Here is a 21,782-nt window from a genome sequence, read left to right as displayed (position 1 = left end):
GCTGGCGGACGCGGGGAGCCTGCGAGTGCACCCGGCTTAACCCGCGCAGCTCTGCGGCTCCTCGGCTCCTCCGCCGCCGGCTCGGGCCCAGACGACCGCGAGCCCGCCCGACCGCGGATGCCGGGACACCCGGGCTGGAGCCCCGAAGGGCGCACGGGAGGAGAAACCGCCGCCGGGCCATCCGCTGCAGAAAAGGCGGCAGCCGCGAAACGCCCCCGCACGCTGCCGCACTTCCAAGAGCCGGGGCCAGTCCGAGGCGTGGAACGCTACCTCCCGGGATGCACCCAGGGCGCGGGAGCTGGGCAGGAGTCGCCTAGCAACCAGGAGCCCAGAGCGCGGACGCCAGGCATTGGCCTGCGCGTGTCACGGGACGAGGCACCCCGGCTCACTGGAAGATTACACTGCCGTCACGTGATACGGCGCAGGCGCGTTTCCGCACGGCTCGGGAACTGCGGTGGTGATGCCGCCGCAGGACTGCGAACTGGGGTTTCGGCCCCGGCCTCAGATGGGGTGGCCAGAGGGTGACCAAACAGGCAGCTGGGGCCATTCCGCACCGGCGACGGTGAAGCAATAAAACGGTGCCAAATGCGCCCGTGAGGCTCGTTTGGTCGTGCAGGAGCATTTCCTGAGAATAAGACTCGTCAGATGCTGAAGTCGGCCTCCTGTGGGCACAGAAAGAGTCGTGTGAAATTTGGAATATTTAATAAGGGGTAAAGTTTAGGTTATAAGGCTATTATATTCATTATTCATTCATTCAGGCTCTCATATTCAGCACTGGCTAGAAGAGAGATCCTGCATCTGGGGAAAGAGGCGTCTCTTTGCGGGGTGGGGAGTACTGTCTTGCCGAGGTAGTTATTGGACAGGTACAACTTCCACTGTGAATTTAGAGAACGGAGCCTGCTTCTCAGAACCTAGTTATCCACATGTCAGTTCATAAATTCTAGGTCCCCGCGTGCAGGCCAGGGTTTGGGGGACCCCGCGACAAGCCTCTGAGGCTGGGCCGAAAAAATGTCCTATATGAAAGGGATTTGAGATAATTGGGACGGCCCAACTCATTTTTAAAACTGCCAGGAGGCTGCTAGCAATACTATTCTTTCCTTATAAATTTCACGCTAAGGAGCAGAGGAGTTTAAAGTACTATATAGACTCTGGAATACTGACACATACATACCTTGTGGCCATCCTTGATTCCTCTTTCTTCCGCACCTTGTATTCAGTGCGTCAGGAAGTCCTGTAGGCTCTATTTCCTTTCCTTTTTTTTTTTTTTTTTAAAGATTTTATTTATTTGACAGAGAAAGAGCACAAGCATGGGGAGTGGCAGAGTAAGAGGAACAGACTCCCCACTGAGCAGGGAGCCCGATGCCGGGCTCGATCCCAGGACCCTGGGATCGTGACCCGAGCCGAAGGCAGACGCTCAATGACTGAGCCACCCAGGCGCCCCTGTGGGTTCTATTTTCAAAATAAATTCAGAATCTGACAGCTTCTCACTACCTGCACCCTGGTCAGATTCCCCACTGTCTGTCACGTGGGTTATTGCTAGTTCTATTGCTGGTTCTAACTAGACCACCAACGCCTTCCTCTGCAAGTCAGCCAAAGTGATTTTTTTTTCTTTTAAGTAAGTCCTGCACCCAACCTGGGGCTTGAACTAACAACCCTGAGATCAACATTCACATGCTCCACCGACTCAGCCAGCCAGGCGCCCCAGCCAAAGTGCTCTCTTGACACACGCATTACATCATGTCACCTCTCTGCTCAAAACTCCAGTGGCTTCCTATTTCATTCAGTGACAGCCAAGTCCTTATAATCACTTGCCACATAATCTGGTCCCATGGGTTCCTATCTACTGTCCTCCTCATTCATTGATTTCTGGAAGTGCTGTTCTTCATTCTGTTTCTGGAACAAAGCAGGTATCCTTCCATATTTAGGTCTATGCACCTGCTATTGCCTGTGCTGAGTATTCTCCTTGGATGTCCACATGATTTACTCCTTCATTCTGCTTCATCCTGCTCCAATGTTACCTAATAAGACAGACTTTCCCTGACCACCCTCTGTGAAGTAACAACCACTGCATGCGCAAATTCCTCACACCTCTCCCCAACACTCCCTATCATCTGCTTGCTCTTTTCCCCTCTATAGCATTTATCACACCTGACACATTTTGTATGTTCTCTGTGACCCCTTACTAGAATGTAAGTTCCGCGTGGATAGGCTCCTTGTCTTGTTCCCTGCTGTACCTAGAACAATGTCTGGCATTCAGTAGGTGTTAAGACTTGTTGAGGAAATTAGGGGCGCCTGGGTGGCTCAGTCGTTGGGCATCTGCCTTCGGCTCAGGTCATGATCCCTGGGTCCTGGGATCGAGCCCCGCATCGGGCTCCCTGCTCCGCGGGAAACCTGCTTCTCTCCCATTCCCCCTGCTTGTGTTCCCTCTCTCGCCGTGTCTCTCTCTGTCAAATGAATAAAATCTTTAAAAAAAAATGTTTTTTTTAAAGATTTATTTATTCATTTGACAGAGAGATAGAGAGCACGAGTAGGCACAGCGGCAGGCAGAGGGAAAGGGAGAAGCAGGCTCTCTGCTGAGCAGGGAGCCCGATGCGGGGCTCGATCCCAGGACCCTGGGATCATGACCTCAGCCGAAGGCAGCTGCTTAACCGACTGAGCCACCCAGGCGCCCCCCAAAAAAATAACTGTTGAAGAAATTAATGAGTGGTCTATGTCCAATATGGTTCTATTGCTGATTATGGTGAGTGGACCAAAGTTGTTCCAAGTGGCTAAAAGACTTTGAACATATCCTTGGTATTGTAATGATTCTCACATTGGCAGTGCCCACTCAAAATGTTTTGTATCCACTTTATATCTTAAAAGATGGCTCTATATTCTTAGCTATGATACCTGAGATTCCTCCACAACTGTGATGTGGTGTTCCAAGAAGAAAGACACACGTTTTTCATGAAAAACTAGGAGCTTCCTGAAGGGAAAAAATAGAAAAGCAATTTAACTACCAAGGTGGGTATTAAACCAGTAACATCAAGGATAGATCAACAAAGTCCTGGTCAGATGTCAACAGAGTAGGTAAAGTAGGCTTGTGTCAATCCGGAGGTTCTTGGGAAAATTTGCCTTCCCCACCAAATTCCCTGAAGCCTAGAAATCTGTAGCTGGTGATTGATACCTTTATCCCTATTAAAATGCAACTACCCTAAGAGAGACCGTATGGAGTTTCAGCAGCCATTAGTACCTTAGCGTGAATCGGTCCAGCTCCTTTTTGAGAGCAGGTTTTAAAAAGGCAAATGAAGAAAGTAGGACCCATGAGAACTAAGAGGAACAGGTGGAGAGAAAGGGAGCCAAAGAAGGAGCATCACGTTGAGCTTGCCAAGGACAAACTTTGGCCTGTTTTGTACTTTTGCCCAGGCTGACTCTGGTAATCAAAGTACATTTTGATCTCTAGCTACAAACTTCTGAGTAGGCAAATTATGGTGCTTGAAATTACAACCATAATTACCTGCAATGTTTTGATAACCCAACGAGTACACGCTACACTGGAAACGAAGAGGAAGAATTGACCTAGAATATAGTGGAACTGAAATGCTATCAGATTTTAGGAAAGATAAGCAGGAAAGGGAGGAGGCATTGCATTATACCTCTGCACATGATCCTGGCCTAAGAAATAGGAAACCGAGTGAGAAGAGTTTTTGTGTTAAGGTGAAATGAGTAAAATGGAGCACTATCCGCTATTAGTTGACATGCCAGGAACAGCAAGGTAAGAGAGACTTCTTTGAGCAACCATGAACTGATGATGAGGGAAAAATTCAAAGAACAATATATACCTGCTTAAAAAAAAACAAAAACAAGTACTTAGAGTGTTTGGGGATTTAGTCCCTATTGTAGGAGTTTTATTTTTTTTTTAAGATTTTATTTATTTTTGCGAGAGAGAGAGAGAGAGAGCGAATATGAGTGGGGGTGGGGGTGGGGGAGGAGCAGAGGGAGAAGCAGACTCCCCGCCGAGCAGGGAGCCCGATGCAGGACTCAATCCCAGGACCCTGGGATCATGACCCAAGCCAAAGGCAGACGCCTGACTGAGCCACCCAGGCGCCCACCAATTGTAGGACTTTTAAAAATCAATGAGGGTAAATGCCTTTACCAATTTGTTCTTCCTGGTAGAGAAGAATTAGGCAAGAACCTAGAAGTAGGCAGAAACTTTGCTGGTGGTGACCATATGGTGTTGAAAGGGTTTTGGAGCACAGCCAGGTGTCTCCACACGTAGTGTGCAGGCAGAATGCTGGTGCTCTAGTTAAAGGTTGGAAATAGATGTTTTTGTTCTTAAAATTTTTTACAGCTTGGAGAACCTGCTGTTCACTAGCTGTATGAACCTGGGCAAGTTGATTAAAATTCCCACACCTCAATTTCCTTATCCATGAAATGGGAATGAATACAAATACAGGATTCCCCTGCTATCCAAAAGTTTGCTTTATGAAACTTCAATTTTACAGAAGACACACATTAGTACTTGTTTTCACTGACCAAAAGAAATCTGAAAAGGATTTTTGATTTTATGAAATGGTAATCACTTCTTCATTTTGCACCATTTCAGTTTACAAAAGGTTTCATAGGAACCATCTAGTTTCAGATAACAGGGGAAACCTGTAGTTCCTATCTCTGAGGACTTTCAGAAGGATGAAATGAGGTCTTACATGTAGCTGTGTAAAGTAGTGGTTAAGACTGTGGACTTGTGGGGCGCCTGGCTGGCTCAGTGAGAAGAGCATGCAACTCTGGGTTGTGAGTTCGAGCCCCACATTGGGTGTATAGATCACTTAAATAAATAAATAAACTTTGAAAAAAAGTGTGGACTCAAGTCAAATTGCCTGGTTTGAATCCTGGGACTGCCATTTACTACTTGTATGTCCTTGGGCAAAGGACTGACCTCTCTATGCCTGAGTTTCTTCATCTGTAGAATGGAGATAATACCTCATAGGATTTTTGCGAGGATTCAATGACTCAACACATAAAGTGCTTAGAAGAGTGCCTGGCACAAAGTTAGCATTCAGTAAATGTTAGCAATCATTTGCAAGTTTCTTGACATGCAGTACTGACTGATACATGGGATTCAAGGGTATCCTTCTTGTCTAGGCTTTCTCTCAAGGTCCATCCCAACCCAACCTCACTTAGAATTATGGCCTGGAGATGTCTCAAAGCCATTTGTGATCATGAGTAATGAAGATGCAAAGTCTCATAGAGTGATGAGAGAAGTGAGAGTCCACACTCTGAATCAGATCAAGAAGCAATTGAGCAGAGTCCAAAAGGGGTGAGATCCCTACTTTGACATAATAAGAGTTCTATATGAAAAACCCATAGCCAACACCATACTCAATGGTGAAAAGCCAAGAGCTTTTCCCCTAAGGTCAGGAACAAGAAAAGGATGTCCACTCTCACCATTTTTTTAATATTTTATTTATTTATTTGAGAAAGTGCACAGAGGGAGAGGGAGGTGCAGGCTCCCTGCTGAGCAGGGATCTCGACGTGGGGCTCGATTCCAGGACCCGGAGACTATAACCTCGAGCCGAAGGCAGATGCTTAACCAACTGAGTCACCCAGGTGCCCCTCTCTCTCACCACTTTTTTTTTTTTTAATTTAAGTAAGTAATCTCTGCAAATGACATATCTGATAATGGGTTAGTATCCAGAATATATAAAGGACTGATACAACTCAACACCCAAAAAACAAATAACCCTATTAAAAAATGAGCAGAAGACATGAACAGACATGTCTCCAAAGAAGATATACATGTGGCCAATTAGACACATGAAAAGAGGCTCAACATCACTCATCATTGGGGAAATGCAAATCAAAGCCACAATGAGAAATCACCTCACACTTGTCAGAAAGGCTAAAATCAAAAACAAGAAACGTGTTAGCAAGGATGTGGAGAAAAAGGAACCTTCTTGCACTGTTGGTGGGAATGCAAACTGGTGCAGCCACTGTGGAAAATGGTATGGAGGTTCCTCAAAAAGAAAAAGAGAACAATCCTACAATCCAGTAATCACACAACTGGGTGTGCACCCAAAAAATTCACAAACACTAATTCAGAGGGATACATGCACCCCTATGTCTGTTGCAGCATTATTTACAATAGCCAAACTATGGGGGCACCTGGGTGGCACAGATGGTTAAGCATCAAACTCTTGTTTTCCGCTCAGGTCATGATCTCAGGGTTCGGAATCAAGCCCCATGTCGGGCTCCACACCCAGTGGGGACTCTGCTTGAGATTCTCTCCCTCTTCCTCTGCCCCTCCCACTCATGCTCTCTCTCTCAAATAAATAAATAAAATCTTAAAAAAAAAATAACAGCCAAACTATGAGCAGCCCAAGTGTCCGTTGATAGATTAATAGATAAAGAAGATGTGATATGTGTGTATACATATTTATGTTTATACATATATAAAGAGAGACTGTATTCAGTGTACCATTTATTGTTGCTTTGTTACAAACCACCTCAAACTTAGTCATGCAAAATAATCATTGTATTATATTCACAGACTTGTGGGTTGGGAATTCAAAAAGAGTACAGTGGAGATGGCCCCATGGCATCTGAGACCTCTGCTGGAAAGACCCAGATGCCGGAGATGGCTCAATGTCTGGGGTTGAAACAAACTGCAAGTATCTTTTGTGGTTTTCCTAGGAATTGGCTTTGATCTCATCTAGGTTGTTGCCTGGAACGTCCACACATGTTCTCTCCATGTGGTTTGGGTTTCCTCACAGCATGGCTGCTGGGTTCTAAGACCAAGTGTTCCCAGAGAGCCAGGCAGAAGCTATATTGCCATTTATAATCTAGCCTCAGAAGTCACACCATGACATTTATACCAGGGTCAGTCAGCCATGATTCAAATGGAGAGACATACACCCCATCTCTCAATAGGAGGAATGTTACGGTCACATTGTACGAAGAACATGTAAGATAGGAGATACTATCGTGGCCATCTTTGGAAAATAAAATCTGTCACACCCGAGCACATGAGCACCACTAGAAAAAAAGATGTAACACAGAAAAATTAATCAATTTGTGATTCCAACCTCAGTTGAATCCTTAACACCACCTGACAATTCTACATCATTTCTCTATTCAACTTGCTTCAATTTGCAATGGTTATTTCAAATATTCTCTGCTGTAGTAGACTATGTAGGTCTCACCTAACACCTGTTCCCAAAACCTTTTACTCGTGTCCATGTCCTTTAAAGAGGTGAGAAAAGCTAAACAATCAGTTTCCTAGAGGTGAGAAAAGCTAAACAGTCAGTTTCCTAGCCTTGCTTGCATCTCTGTGGCGCTGTCCTGGCCAGAGAGATGTAAATAGAAACCTGCTGCAGGACTTCTGGCCAAGCTCTTGCCTTAAACAAGAAAATGCTGCATGGAGTGGAGGCAGCCAGGCATATTGTGACCCTCCGGGAAAGGTCAAAATATTTACAGAAATACAGGCCCTGATATCATTGATTCACTGAACAGATGCCACTGTCTCTCCCTCCCTCCTCTTATACCAAAAGAGGGGTCCCTACTCCACGGATGGGGAATTGGGCAGTGGTTAAGTAGGGAGATGCCACTCTTGCATCAGTTTTGGTTTTCTGACCTTATCCTCATGCTCTGGGCCTCTATCCAGTCATCAGCTACTTGGCCATGAACAGGCCATTAAAGTAGCCAATACTTTTATCGAGTGGATTCTAAGCTGTGCCCAATAAAGGCTCTGCAGTAGGCGCTGGGGGCATGCTAGGTCTAGGAAGGAGACAGTCCCAAGTAGAAAGAAAACTTTACAAGGCAGGGGAATGGAGCCTCGGAGGAACGGAAAGTCCCAATGTGGTTGGGTGGGCAGAGTGCAGGAAGGGGCTGAGAGGCAGGTCTGAAGATGTCTGCAGGGACCAGAGTAAGCTCGGTTCTATAGACTAGGCAGGGTCATGATTTTGGTTTTAACCCTAAATCATTGGGACAAGAAGTGAATTAATCTCTCTCAGCCTCAATTTCTACTTGGTAAATACATTTTAGAACTCTGCTTCGTTGCGTGAGAGTTCCTTAAGGGCAAAGAAAGACCTGTGTTTTTACGCATTCTTGTATCCACATGGTTGGCGCTTAATAAATGCCTCATTTGGGTGAATGAGATCGTGGTGTCCGCCACCGACTTCGTCTATTAACTCACTCATCGATTTCCCTCAGTCCCTTCCTTCCCTCCCCTTTTCTCGCCCTTCCTCCCTCTGGCTTCCCAGGCCTTCCCTTCCCTCCAATCCTCTCCTAGCTTCCCGCTTCCTCTTCCCGGCCCGCCCCTTCTCTGCGTCGCGAAGGCAGAGAGGGTGAGGCAAGCTTTACGGCAGCCGCGTTGCGGCGGGGCGGGGCGCTGGGCGGCTGGCGCGCTTGGCGGCAGCGGTGGGAGGCAGGCCGGCAGGCAGGCAGACGGAGTCGCAGGCGGGTGGCGGCGGCTGTGCTTGGTAGTGAGGGCGGGAGGGAGTGAGTCACTGAGCGTGTGTGAGGGAGGGAAGGAGCAAGCGGGCGAGCGAGCAGCCCGCGCCGTTCGCCCGCAGCTCCAGCCAGGCCCCGCCGCCGCCCCGCAGCCCAGCGCCGAGGCCGGGCCGAGCCGAGCTGGGTCGGGCCCGGGCCATGCTGCTCACCGTGTACTGTGTGCGGAGGGACCTCTCCGAGGTGACCTTTTCCCTCCAGGTCGACGCCGACTTCGAGCTGCACAACTTCCGCGCGCTGTGCGAGCTCGAGTCCGGCATCCCCGCAGCCGAGAGCCAGGTATGCTGGGCAGCGAGCGGGGTCTCCCTCCGGGGCTAACCCTCCTGCCTCCGAGTCTCACGCCCTCCCTTTGCTACTGGTGAGGAATTGGGGGTGGGGGAGCAGGATGGCCTCTCCCAGCTCGCCCCCGCGTCCGGGAGGGAGCTGGAATCGGTAGCTGCCCCCACACACGCGGAGCGTGGGGTGGGGTGCCATGGGAGGGAGCGGAGAACCTGACCGCAGACGCACCCACTGCAGCCTGAGGGGCGCGTGGACAGTTGGGCGGCCCGCCCCACCTTCTGGCTCTTTGGCCCTTTCTCCCCTAATAATCCCGAGTTTGGGATGTTGGGGACCTATGCACATTATGAACAACCATAGAATAGAAGAAGCAGCTCGAGTTTTGCAGGAATTCATACATCCTGTTTCCCCAACCAGAAATACCAGTTTGGATCGCTGTGGTAGGTTGATGTGCATCTGCTTTTTTGGAGAGGGCTCCTGCTTAAGCAAACGTAATTTACCTTTAAATGTAGAGATTTGCACTCCTAAGTGAAGGAAAAAGTTTTGAGACTTGCATTACCTTGTTTTGAGGCTTTTGGAAATGCCCTGTTCCTTTTTCCCTCCCACATGGCATTTCTGGTTAAATTCTTAAAAAAAAAAAAAGGCTATTCCCCCCCCCCCGCCCCGTCCCCCCGCCCCCCCCCCCCCCCGGGATGGCAGTTATTAGTTCAATTCATGTTGTTTGTTTCTCTGGTTTCTTCACTGGGAGTAGGCCAGAATCCCTTTTTATTTCAGGCCACAATTCAGAGTTTGGATAGGTTCAAAGTTCAGTACTTTATTAGAAGATTTTTGTAAAAATGGCCTAGTGCTTCTCTGTGTGATTTGCCTGTTTCGTTTCCCTACCCTGTTGGAAGGAAGTTTAGCTGCTCTAATATTTTAAATAAGCAAAGTAATTTATTCTCAAAATGCCGTGAGGCTGCCACCAAACAGAATTGGTGACGATAACTCTGGCCTTCACACCAAAACATTTAAATCTTAACTTGATAAGTAGACCTTGGAGGACATGGTCTAAACATGAAGAAAATTATAGAAGTCCTCCAAGGCCCCAGAGTGTAAATCTTGATTTCCTACTGCAGTTATGAAATAGTTCCAAAACTATTGCCCAACTACAGCGTGTTCTGTCCTGTGTTATGGTAAACAGATGCGTCAATATTGTTCAGAAGTGAGTATGATTCCTTGACAGTATGTGAACTTTAGAACCTTGGCATAAAGCTGAATATCAAGAAAGAATTTGTTTCAGGGTGGAAAGTGCCACTCAAATAGGCAGACTGATGAAAGTTACAAAGAAATTGGTAAAAGGGATTATTTGCACCTTTTTCTATAAACAGCTAATCCACAAAAACTGAGGAACCAGTTCCTGCCAGTGAAATCCCTCAAGTGGAGAGCTAGGAAGGGACAGTTTAAGTAGGGAGGTACACTCAACTCTTAAATATTTGAAGGTGGCTTTTCTGTTACCCTGTTGTAATCACCAGCTGGTGGGGGAAATAAAAAATTAAGATGTAAGTTGATTTTGTTGTTATTAGGGCTTGGGAGATGAAAATTGACATTGCCTCAATTTCTACCCTTTTTGAGATGGGCTGTAACAAAATTTAAGTGAAGAGTGTGTCAGATTGACACAGCTCAGGATGTGAGGAGTACCTCACTAATTGAACAATTAGGCTAACTCCAAATTTCTTTCTTATTCCTTAGGTCACCTTTTGGGCATTTACTTCCTTCCCAAGCCAAATTAGCATATGCAAAACTGGGCTCCAAGTACTGTGAACCCTGTATTAATAGAGCCTTAAACAGCTCCTGTGTTTCAAGTTTGTTCCATTGGCTCCCTTGTAACCTAACACAGTATCTATTTTAAGATGACTGGTGGTCGGTTGTCTTTTCAGTTGTTTGTCCATCAGGCAGGAACAGGATCCACCCTAGACACTTGAGTCATTTCCGTTCACCAAATCATAATAGTAAGCATCATTATAGTTCTTACCTACAAAAATATCACTTACTTGAGGCCCCCTCTCCCACCCTTTTATCTCCCAGGTTCTCCCCTATTACTCATCTTCCCTTTCTCCCTCTCGCAGTTGTATTGGTCTCTTTACCTCACTCCACTTATTTACCTTCTTAAAGGGGTTTGTGTTTTTTTTTTTTAATGTTCCTGGCTGTTCTTTCCTGTCAAGATTTCCACCACTAATCTCCAAACTTTTTTGGTTATGTATTCCTCTGAGTAAAATGTTTTGGAACATACATCTTTGTGATATATAAAAAGTTACAAACATTATGAACGAATGTGATATGCATTTTATATATATATGCACGTATATGTATATAACTGGAAACATCAATTATGTAATATACATGAAGTAATACCTTATGTACATTATGAACAGCCATAGGATAGAATTTAAGGAAGGATGAATTAAAATAAATGGAAATGAAAATTCTAGTGTTTTTCTGTTCCTTCATGTTTAAAGAGTTGCTTTGCATGCCTGCCCCACATGGAGGATCACTGGTTTAGAATTCAGTCTTCCACATCAGCATCAGTTGTGCATAAGTATGCACTTGGAAAAGGTGTTAATTTTTAACAGCTCTAGTCTGATTATAGTAGTTGTAATATGACGATAACAAATTTAGACTAGAAACTTTCTCTGCTTGTACATGTGATTAAAGCTGGGCATGTTCCATCTCTTAATACAAGTGTGGGCTTGGAAGCCAGTCATGGCTCTGTTTGATACTTTGATTCAGACTTGGCCAGGCAAACTTCAAAGAATTATCAGAACTTAGCTTCACTTTAAATTAATGTCTTTGTATTTTTGAAACATCATTATAATTTACCCCTGTAGGTGGCATGTGGTAAAGATGTGTGCAGAATGTGTAAGGACTCTCAAATGAAAGGCATATTTAAATACCAAATAATAGCGGTGACTGTATGATCCTGGAAAAGCAGCTCTGTACACAGCATGATTTGTGGTTTGTAAAACACTATTTTAAATTAGTAGAAACTGAAATTTTCTATTGTAGCTGGTTTTGACGTGTTTATTTTAGCAGGTAATTTTCATGTATTTTTTTTCCTGATAAATACTGCATATTCATTATAGAGAATTTGTAACTTGCAGGAAAAAATAAGGACAGTAAGTTACTACCTCATAACCCTCAAATAACTGCTGTTTACTTTTTTTTAAGATTTTATTTATTTTTTTGAGAGAGAGAGATGGCGAGAGAGAGAGAGAGAGAGAGCACGAGCAGAGGGGAGAGGGAGAAGCAGGCTCTCCACTGAGCAGAGAGCCTGACGTGGGACTGGATCCCAGGATCCTGGGATCATGACCTGAGCCGAAGGCAGATGCTTTACCAGCTGAGCCACCCAGGCGCCCCTGCAGTTTACCTTTTAGTGTATTTTTTTTCTAAGCTTACTTCCTTTGATATATGTATCTTTTTTTTTTTAAGGTTTTATTTATTTGACACAGAGAGACAGCGAGAGAGGGAACACAAGCAGGGGCAGAGGGAGAGGGAGAAGCAGGCTTCCCGCTGAGCAGGGAGCCTGATGCGGGGCTCGATCCTGGGACTCTAGGATCATGACCTGAGCCGAAGGCAGACGCTTAACAACTGAGCCACCCATGCGCCCCTATATATATATCTTTTTTTTTCTTTTAAATATTTTATTTATTTATTTGACAGAGAGAGGCACAGTGAGAGAGGGAACACAAGCAAGGGGAGTGGGAGAGGGAGAAGCAGGCTTCCCGCTGAGCAGGGAGCCCGATGCGGGGCTCAATCCCAGGACTCTGGGATCATGGCCTGAGCCGAAGGCAGATGCTTAATGACTGAGCCACCCAGGCGCCCCTATATGTATCTTTTAAACACGATGCCCTGAACTATACTAACAGTTTCAACTTTCTTTGTTGCGTCAACACTACATTGTCAGCATTTCCCATCGCATTTCAAATTCTTCAAATTTATCATTTTAATGGCCATATCATATACCGTCCTATGGATATACTACAATTTATTTAACAATTTCCCTGTTGCTGGGCATTTGAATTGGGGAAAATTGGAAGCAGTTATGAGTAACATTTCCATGGATATCTGTATACTTAAGGCCTTGTCCCCATTTCTGATTATTTTCTCAGGATATATTGTTAGATATGGAATTGCCAGGTCTTTTGAAAGGCTTTTAGTAACTGTTGCCAAATGGTTTTCCAGAAAGTTGGAAAAGTCAAGCTGTTGCATGAGATAGTGTATGTAGATCCCTTGGCATATAGTAGGCTTTCAATTAACGGTAGATACTATTATGTAGCCATTCACATGTGAGTCCAAAGATTTTGTGGCCAGTGTCTGGTCCTTACTGCTAGAAATGTATTGTTACAATTTCTGTTGATTGAAGGCTCTCATTCAGAGACTGGAAAACATTTGACATCATGCTTAAAGATCCCGGAGTTGTGTTTTTTTTTTTTTTGGCTTATGAAAATTTATTATTGTCATGTTTTCACCATCAAAACTTATGATCTTGGTCTTTCCTTCTTGCCTTTGTATAAGGCCAAAAGAGAGACATTGGCTACTTTGACAACCTTAAAGCGAACTCCAGGAATGTCACCGACAGCATGACCTTTGCGACCAAATCCAGCAACCAGAACCTCATCATTTTCCTCAATAAAATTCAAACAACCATCATTGGGTACAAAGGCTGTGATTTTTTTGCCATTCTTGATCAGCTGGACCCTGACACACTTCCTGATGGCAGAATTTGACTGCTTGGCTTCAACTCCTACTTTTTCCAGCACAATTCCTTTTGCATGGGAAGCGCCTCCAAAAGGGTTGGCCTTCAGGGCTGTGCCCAAATGGGCTTTCTTGTACTGTTTATCATGCCATTTCTGATCTCGTCGGTGGCTGCGGAGCTTCCTGGCAGTACGGAGACCGCGACACTTGCCCATCCTGCCGGCGCCACGGGCCTGAGCAAAAGACCCGGAGTTGTTTTAATTAGACTATTGTTGAATGTTGACTAAGAGGAGAATTCTGTCTGGAGGGCGCCTCCTCTGGAGTACGTCCTCACAGGTGGGCCAGTTCTGCACCTAAAGACTTGCAGCAGTATCAGTTTTCCTGTTGTGTGTTTCATAACTGGCAAAACTAGAATTTTTACCTTTGTGCCTTTGAGTTGGGTGTTCTAGTAGAAAGCATCATCAGTGCTATTACTGAAACTCATTTTGTTTTGACTGGTAGAAATTTGAAACCATTGGCCTAATATACTCCTATTAAGCTGGAAGCTCATTCAGGTTTATTCTAGGACTAAAGCTATAAAATCATTGTCTTTCTTAGACTTTTAAACCTGTTTTAACAAAAAGAAATCAGTTCTTTGTGGCAGTTATAATTTTGGTTAAGCTTTTGTTTATCTCCTTTGTGTCCTTGACTAAAATGGAATATGCCCGCTGCTTTGTCAGTGTGAAAGATGTTTGCTCCTCACCCACATTCTCCAGTCTAGTATTTTTAGGAAATGGGGCAGATAGCAATATTCCACATTTCATATGTGTGTTTGGTGGTAGTTATTACCTGGATCTTATTGTTAGATGAGGCTGTCTTACTTTAAAAAAAAATTATATTGTCTGCTGAGGAAAGACCGTGTTAACTAACACTGTGGAGTGACATACAGCGTCTACAAGGTGGGAGTCCAAAGAGGGAGAAGTTGCTAGTGTTCGGGGTAGGGGTTACAGTGAGCAGTGGATAGGGTTTGCATCCTCCCGGTTAGTATAGGCCCTTATTGGACGGCTTTATAGCTCTTGCTCAGGTCACCAGCTGATTCACCAGGCCACTTTGGACTTAAGTTTGGGGAAGTTGTATGTGGTCCTTAGGGAAGATTATGTATGGGCTCTGTACTCAGGCAGACGTTCCAGTCATAGTTCTTGTCTTAACAGCTGTGTGGTCTCAGGTCACCGAACTCTCTGTATCTGCTTCCCTGTCCATAAAATGGGACAAATAAGGCCCACCTCATAAAATGATTGACAATTCAATGTGAGGCTGTCGGTAAGGACCGTGAGAACCCATTCTGATAGAAGCGCATGCAATGGTAGTGTTTTATTGTGGCCCTTCAGGCTGAAGAGATTTCAGTGATCTGGTGGACAGGAGCATTTTGATGCTCCTGAGTTTGATTTCCTCTTGTAGATAAATGTTCTTTTATAAGTACAGTTAGAATGTGTCAACTGACTGTATCTCTAAATATACAGATAGTTGAGTTTCTGAACCTGGAAAATTAAGGAGTGGGCCATGGACCACTTGGTCCCTTCATTGTGGTGGCTTCACAGTGTCGCCGCCAGCTTGTAAGAGCTGCCTGCGTGGCGTTTCTCTTGGCATACCTCTTCTTGCTGTACACCTCAACCCAGGACACTTGTCACTTCAGATTTCCAGTAGTTTTCCCAACAATCCCACAAGTTACGATACGACTCTGAGGTTGTTACTGCAAACAGTCTGTGTTGATTCTGTTGTACCTTACTGTGTGATATGTGCTTAAATAAGGGAGAAGAAGAGAGTGTGAATGGATTGATGGAATGATAGTTGCAGTCTGTCGTAGCATGTTTGAACTCTAGGTTGAGGGTAAGAACTAACATTACATTTCCTTTTTTTCTTTTTTTTAAGATTTTGTTTATTTATTTGACAGAGAGAGAGAGCTAGAGAGGGAACACAAGCAGGGGGAATGGGAGAGGGAGAAGCAGGCTCCTGGTGAGCAAGGAGCCCGATGCGCAGGGCTCGATCCCAGGACTCTGGGGTCATGACCTGAGCTGAAGGCAGACACTTAACGACTGAGGCAGCCAGGTGCCCCCAACATTACATTTTCTAGTCACGTAGAGAACTTACGAAGTATCGTCAGCCCTACAAACTCTGAAATCAGTTTTTTTGTGCATCCCCAGAAGTATTCGGTTTTGGAATTTCGGTTTCCTGTTCTGTTCCTCACATCAGTGCAAATTCTGCGAGCAGATGTGACAGATCATTTTTCCCAGTATAAATCCTGTATTTTTCAGGTTCTGTGTCAGGCAGTCTTAACTATGAAAGCTTTGAGGGCACATGAGGAAACGCTGTAAAATGGTAGTGGAGTAGAGAGACCTGGAAGGGACAGCTGTAGTGATTCTCAAGTCCCAACTGCTTGATTGACAAATGGGGAATGTGAAGCCTGGACCAGCTGAGTGACACGGCCACCGTCAGAGCCAGGACAGGACTCAGGCTCCTCAGTTTGCATGTGGCCTGGTGCAAAGCAAATGATTAGCGAGAAAAACCTTTCAAAGCCTGAGCTTATTCTGAATGCCCCTCTGGAGTATGTGATAGCGCAGGGTAGGTTTTATGTTCCTTCATGGTAAAATTACCCCACGTCCTTTGTGCCTTGGCTTTCTGCAGCGCGGTGTTTCATCTGCTTTTCTGCTGTCAGGGTTTCTTCAGTGTTTGATTGCATCTCGTAAAAACAGTAGTAGTAGCAGTACCTCCGTGATGCTTTTTGCCGTCTGTGTTTAGTTGTTCTTTTCTGAATTTCTTCCCCTTTCGTTTTCCACTCATAAGTGCGACCAAACTTTGGGAATAGTAGGAGAGAAGGAAGGATGCAGAACGGGTGGTATTTGGAAAACTTGTAGACTTGCCAGTGTGCAGGGTCATTTAAAGGTGGACACACAGGGATGTCACGTCCAGCTTGGTGACTGTAATTAACCGTGCTGTATCACGCACTTGAAAGCTGCTAGGGGAGAAAATGTTAGAAGTTCTCATCTCACACACACACACACACACACACGGCATTTGAGATGGTGAACAAAACAAAATCCTGTCCTCAAGTAGCTTACATTTTAGTGGGGCAGAAAGACAATAAAGAAAGAGGTTTATAATATGAGAGATGAGGGTACATTTTTAATAGAGTGATGAGTGAAGGGCTCTGAAAAGGTAATGTTTGATCAGAGACCTTAAAAGAAATGACTGGGGAGCACCTGGCTGTCTCAGTTGGCAGAGCGTGCGACTCTTGATCTCAGGGTCATGAGTTCGAGCCCCACATTGGGCATAGAGCCTACTTAAAAAAGAGATGACTGGGAAAAGAACATTCCTTAGGTAGAGAGAAGAGCAAGTGAAACAGTCCCAAGGGGGAAATTGATCGTGTTATTTGGGGAACAGCAATTACAGTATGAGATGAAGTCAGAGGGAGAGCCAGGGGCCAAATGGTTTGGACCTAGTAGGTAACAGGAAGGACTTGGGCTTTTATTCCAGATGTGATAGGAAACCATTGGGGGGTTTTGAGCAGGGACTGACATCGGATGAGAAGGGATGCTGTACATAGTCTTCCTGCTTTGTGCCATGTTACTTCTCAGTACTTTCTACTGTGCAATCTTTTCTGGTTGTAGATTGTCTATGCTGAAAGACCACTCACAGACAACCACAGATCGCTGGCTTCCTACGGCTTGAAAGATGGGGACGTTGTGATTTTACGACAGAAGGAGAACGCCGACCCTCGACCTCCAGTGCAGTTCCCAAGTAAGACATCCTGACACCAGCATCAGGAGAGAGGGCATAACACGGTGGGCCAGAGCTGTGGACTGGCTTCGGGTTCAGAGTGCAGGGGACAGGCTCCGACTGCCCCTTGGTTGCTTTGTAACATTGGATGCATTAACTTCCCTACGTCCGGTTCATCACCAGCTGTGAGATAGGCTGTGAGAATAGTGCACGTGCAAGCTTTGGCACATGGCATGTCCTCAATAAATGTTTGCTTCTGTTGTTATCAATAATGACTTTATCCTTGGGAAGGACCTAGGAGGCCACCTCTGCCGTGATTCCTGACTGACTTTTGCTACTCCGTGTCCAGCCCTCGGCTAGCAGGCCTGTGTGGAGCAGTCAGCCAGGCACTCGTACCCACATCGCATGGGTCTCATCACTGTTGTGGGGGAAGAGATTCCTTTTTATAATTTGTTACCACTAATAGATGAAGCTCTGATTCTAAGTAATGTCTTCAGTGTTACATAGCTAATAAGTGAAGGCATGGGAACAAAAATGTGGTATTTTTTCCATTATACTGAGCTTTAGGAGCATTAAGCAGCTGGACCACCGAATTCTGTTCCTTCCCCGCTGGCCGTGTTAAGCACATGAAAGGAAGCTGTTGTCGTTGTTGATGTTCCATCCAGAGGAGGTGTTTATAATCTGGAATCTGTGCATTGGGATTTAGAACGTTTCTGTGTCCCTGAAATAATCATAGAATTGCGTGGCTGTGAGCATGTGTGCACTTAATGGGGAGAGGATCTGTAGCTTTCTTCAGATACTCGGAGGGGTTCATGATCTGTAGAAAGTTGACAAGGTTCTGAGGTGGAACTGTTTGATGAAATGTAATTGTGTTTTCCATTCCCTGCTATCTTCAGATAGATTTCTTTAAACAGTGTTTAGTCTTTAGGTTGGCTGGTTTTATAGTTTGTGGTAACAGCTGACGGGTGTCTGGGTGAGGATGGTACACTCCAGCTTAGAACACAAGCTTCCAGTCAGCCTGAGACTGGGGCTCTAAGAGACCATCATGCACTGTTCTTCCCGGATCGGAGTTACACGAGTCCCTCCAGGCTACTGTGAAACTTTAGAAAGAGTTGTGATTCGAACGTGCCAGTCAACAAAAACCAAATCTTCCTTTGGTTAATTTGGTGAAATTGTTAGTTCTGGAGATTCACCGTTTTTTTTTGTTTTGTTTTTTCTGTACTGTCCCATGTGGACAAGAGAACCAGCAGGTGGGGGAGGGGAGGTGATCTCGTCTATCAGGTAAACCGGTTTCTCAGAATTACTCTGAAGCGAATGGACTCTCAAGATAAGTGTAACAGGGTTAGAGATAAAGTTTCTTGACCCACAGAGAAGGCCTGCCCCTGTGTTTTGCTGGTTGGTATAGATGAACTCCCTCATGCACGTACACGCCCACATACGCATTTACTAGCTGCCGGCTCAGGTCTGTTTGAAGAGAGTGTCTAGTTTGAACCCGTGCTAAGAGGCAGAAACTGACGCTGGAATTTAAGGATTCCCTTCTTCTATTGATGTCCCGTAAGCTTCAGGGTGGCCTCAGACTTGGGACAGGAGTGACCATCAGATACTTTTTTGGGATTGAGGAGATGCAGATTCACTCAGTTCTAGCCCCCCATTCTCGCTCTGCTCTACTTTTTCTTTGCTAAGGTAAAACTCCTTTTTAAGTAACAGCTTTATTGAGATACCGTTCGTATACCATATAATTCACTCATTAAAAGATACAGTTCATTGATTTTTAGTATATTCCAAGTTGTGCAGCCATCACTACAATCAATTGTAGCACATTTTCATCACCTTAAAAATAAACTGTACCTGTTAGCAGTCATTCCCCATCTGCCTCCAAGCCTCCTGGCCCTGGGCAGCCATCAGTCTACTTTCTGTCTCGGTGTATTTTCCTATTCTGGACATTTCATATACGTGGAATCATATAATATGTGGGTCCTTTGTGTAAGGCTCCCTTTTATTTTCCTTTCATTTTAATAAGGTCAGCTCAGCCTGGATTATAGAACCTGGGTGTTGTAGCCTCTAAATCTGTTCTATCTTTTGGTGACCTCAGCACTGAGAACCTGAGCATGTTCCTTTTCTTCTGTTTGTCTCTCCTGTAAAATGATTATACCTGCTAGCTCCCCGGGGGTGTAAGAGTTAGCAGTGATGCACAGAGTGAAAGTGTAAATTCCAAGAATGAATATGTTTAGCAGAGACTTGTAGAATTTTACATCTAAAATTGATGCAGTTCCCTTGGTTTGTATAGTATTCTTTACCCAAGGTGTGCAGGCTCTTTGAAACATGTCAAAGTGGACTGGGATTTTTCTCAAGAATTACATCCAGAATTATGTGATTATGTTTACTGAGACTAGCTTCAATGTTTTAAAAACACAAATAAGTAGGGGCACCTGGGTGGCTCAGTCGTTAAGCGTCTGCCCTCGGCTCAGGTCATGATCCCAGGGTTCTGGGATTGAGCCCCTCATCGGGTTCCCTGCTCAGCGAGGAGCCTGCTTCTCCCTCTCCCGCTCCCCCTGCTTGTGTTCCCTCTCTCTCTGTCTCTCTCTCTCTGTCAAGTAAATAAAATCTTAAAAGAAAACCACACACACAAATAAGTAAAAACTTGTCATCTCTTCTGGGATACTGTATAAGCCAAAAGTCTAGGGTTACTTCCATTGTCAGCACCCCTTTTCTGTTCTTGCCTGTGGGTTCTCTCTCGGACTGCTGTCTTTATATTTAGTTAGTTGAGAGAGAGAGCAGGGGAAGGGTCAGATGTCTGCAGTTACCATTTACTACCTGCCATGTACCAGCATATGTTCCGCTGTTCCCTTCAAATGTTTGTTTTTATGGAGTCACTGGAAGTAAACTTTGAACCGATTTTCCCCAACAGACTTACCCCGAATAGACTTCCGTAGTATAGCCGTGCCTGGCACGTCAGGCTCCCGGCAGCGCCAGCCACCAGGAGCCCAGCAGTCCCACTCATCTCCTGGAGACATAGCTTCATCTCCTCAGGGCTTGGACAATCCAGCCTTGCTCCGAGACATGTTGCTGGCCAACCCCCATGAGCTGTCCTTGCTGAAGGAACGCAATCCACCCCTGGCAGATGCTCTGCTCAGTGGAGACCTTGGTAAGCTTATAAATATGGAAGACTGTCAAGCTGACCTGAGGGGAAGTAGTTCTGTCGCAGCATGTGTGGAGAAACTCAAGCAACTGGTGTGTTCAGCCCACCGCGTCACGTGGTTTCTTGAACCTACCAGTTGCTCTCTAGGTAAATTAGTGCTAGTATCAAAGGCTGAGTCGATTGGCAGTAGTGAGAGAATTTTACAACTGCATAGAGTTCTGAAATCCAGCTTGACCAGCCCCCTCCATTGACTTTTTTTTTTTTTCAAATTATTTTCACAGCGCATAACCTAGGAACTGATATTTTAACCTGTTTGGTTAGACTCTCAGTTTGAGAGCGCACTAGTAAGCCAGCTTGCTGCCAGGTGAAATGCTTTTAGTTACAGAAAACATGTCCAGTGCCATCAGCCTGCATGGTAAAACGGAACCAACCCCTTTATTTTCACCCACCCCAAGTTTTAAGGAGAGTGGGGTTGTTGCTAACAGTTTGCTTGGAGCTGTATTTGGGCCATTCTTATATTAAACAGAACGCATATTTTTAGTCAGCTTCATGAATAAAGTTTTTCTCTGTAAATTTCTCTAGTTTTACTCTTGGGCTTATGAAGTGGTACTGATTAAATTTTAAAACGTAACAGATACTTAATAGCTCATTTCTCAGTTGACCATTTTTTAGATCGAGGTAATAATTACCTAACAGAAATGCACAGATTTTAAGTATACAGTTCATTGAGTTTTGGCAAACTCATGTAGCCACCACCCTAGTCAAGATACAGAACATTTTTCTCACTCCAGAAGTTCCAGTATATTCTCTGCAACAAGTCAGTTATGGGCTACTGCCATTCTGATAATCATGGTTTTGATCTTCACATAAATGGAATCATATACTATGTCCTCTCTCATGTCAGGCTTCTTTTGCTCAACTTAATGTGTTTTAGATTCATTCATGGTGTGTGTATTAATAGTTCCTATGACCGTTATTTTGGTGTCTTTAATTTCTTATGTAGCAGATCTAGTCACCAAAGACCACAATGATGGCATGTTTAAGTTTATACACTTATATGCACCCCCATTTAAGAAATAGCAAAATTAAGGTGATTCTTCTAACATACATTTTAAAGCAAGCAATATTTTCTTTTTACTCATTTTCCTATTATTCATCAGGTTAGATAGGTAGGCTAACAGTAGTTTGCATTTAACTTACCTGGCTTAAGGCAGAGGGTGTTACAAAGGGAATGGAACTAGAAGAGGAGAAACAGGGTTGTAGTGCACTGTTTTTTTGTTTGATTTTTGTTTTTTAATTGAACTATAGTTGACACACAATGTTACCCTAGTTTCATGTGTACAACATAGTGATTCATCAAGTCTGTGCCTTATGCTGTGCTCACCACAGGCACACCATT

At 44.8% G+C, this 21,782-nt stretch overlaps 1 protein-coding gene and 1 pseudogene across 3 annotated transcripts in view; one reads left to right on the top strand and one right to left on the bottom strand.

Annotated features, from left to right (window-relative positions):
• The first annotated feature begins 8,426 nt into the window (after positions 1 to 8,426).
• The window catches only part of DDI2 (DDI proteasomal shuttling factor 2), a 42,136-nt gene continuing 28,780 nt past the window's right edge, over positions 8,427 to 21,782 (top strand). Inside the window, exons 1-3 of one of the 3 annotated variants that reach the window (XM_028108167.2) lie at positions 8,427 to 8,763; positions 17,136 to 17,265; positions 20,153 to 20,389. In XM_028108167.2, coding sequence (XP_027963968.1) covers positions 8,626 to 8,763; positions 17,136 to 17,265; positions 20,153 to 20,389 — 505 coding nt within the window. In that variant the 5' untranslated portion in view covers positions 8,427 to 8,625. Of the gene's footprint in view, positions 8,764 to 12,585; positions 13,828 to 17,135; positions 17,266 to 20,152; positions 20,390 to 21,782 lie in introns of those variants that run through there. The other 2 variants (XM_088022602.1, XM_088022603.1) reach the window with 2 other exon arrangements.
• Positions 13,226 to 13,730, bottom strand: LOC114213144 (small ribosomal subunit protein uS12 pseudogene; annotated as a pseudogene).

This window comes from Eumetopias jubatus, unplaced genomic scaffold (genome assembly GCF_037043125.1).
Source record: "Eumetopias jubatus isolate StellerSeaLion01/CBP00866 unplaced genomic scaffold, mEumJub1_p1.0 scaffold_4, whole genome shotgun sequence".
NCBI lineage: Eukaryota > Metazoa > Chordata > Mammalia > Carnivora > Otariidae > Eumetopias > Eumetopias jubatus.
This window is presented reverse-complemented; position numbering and strand designations above follow the sequence as displayed.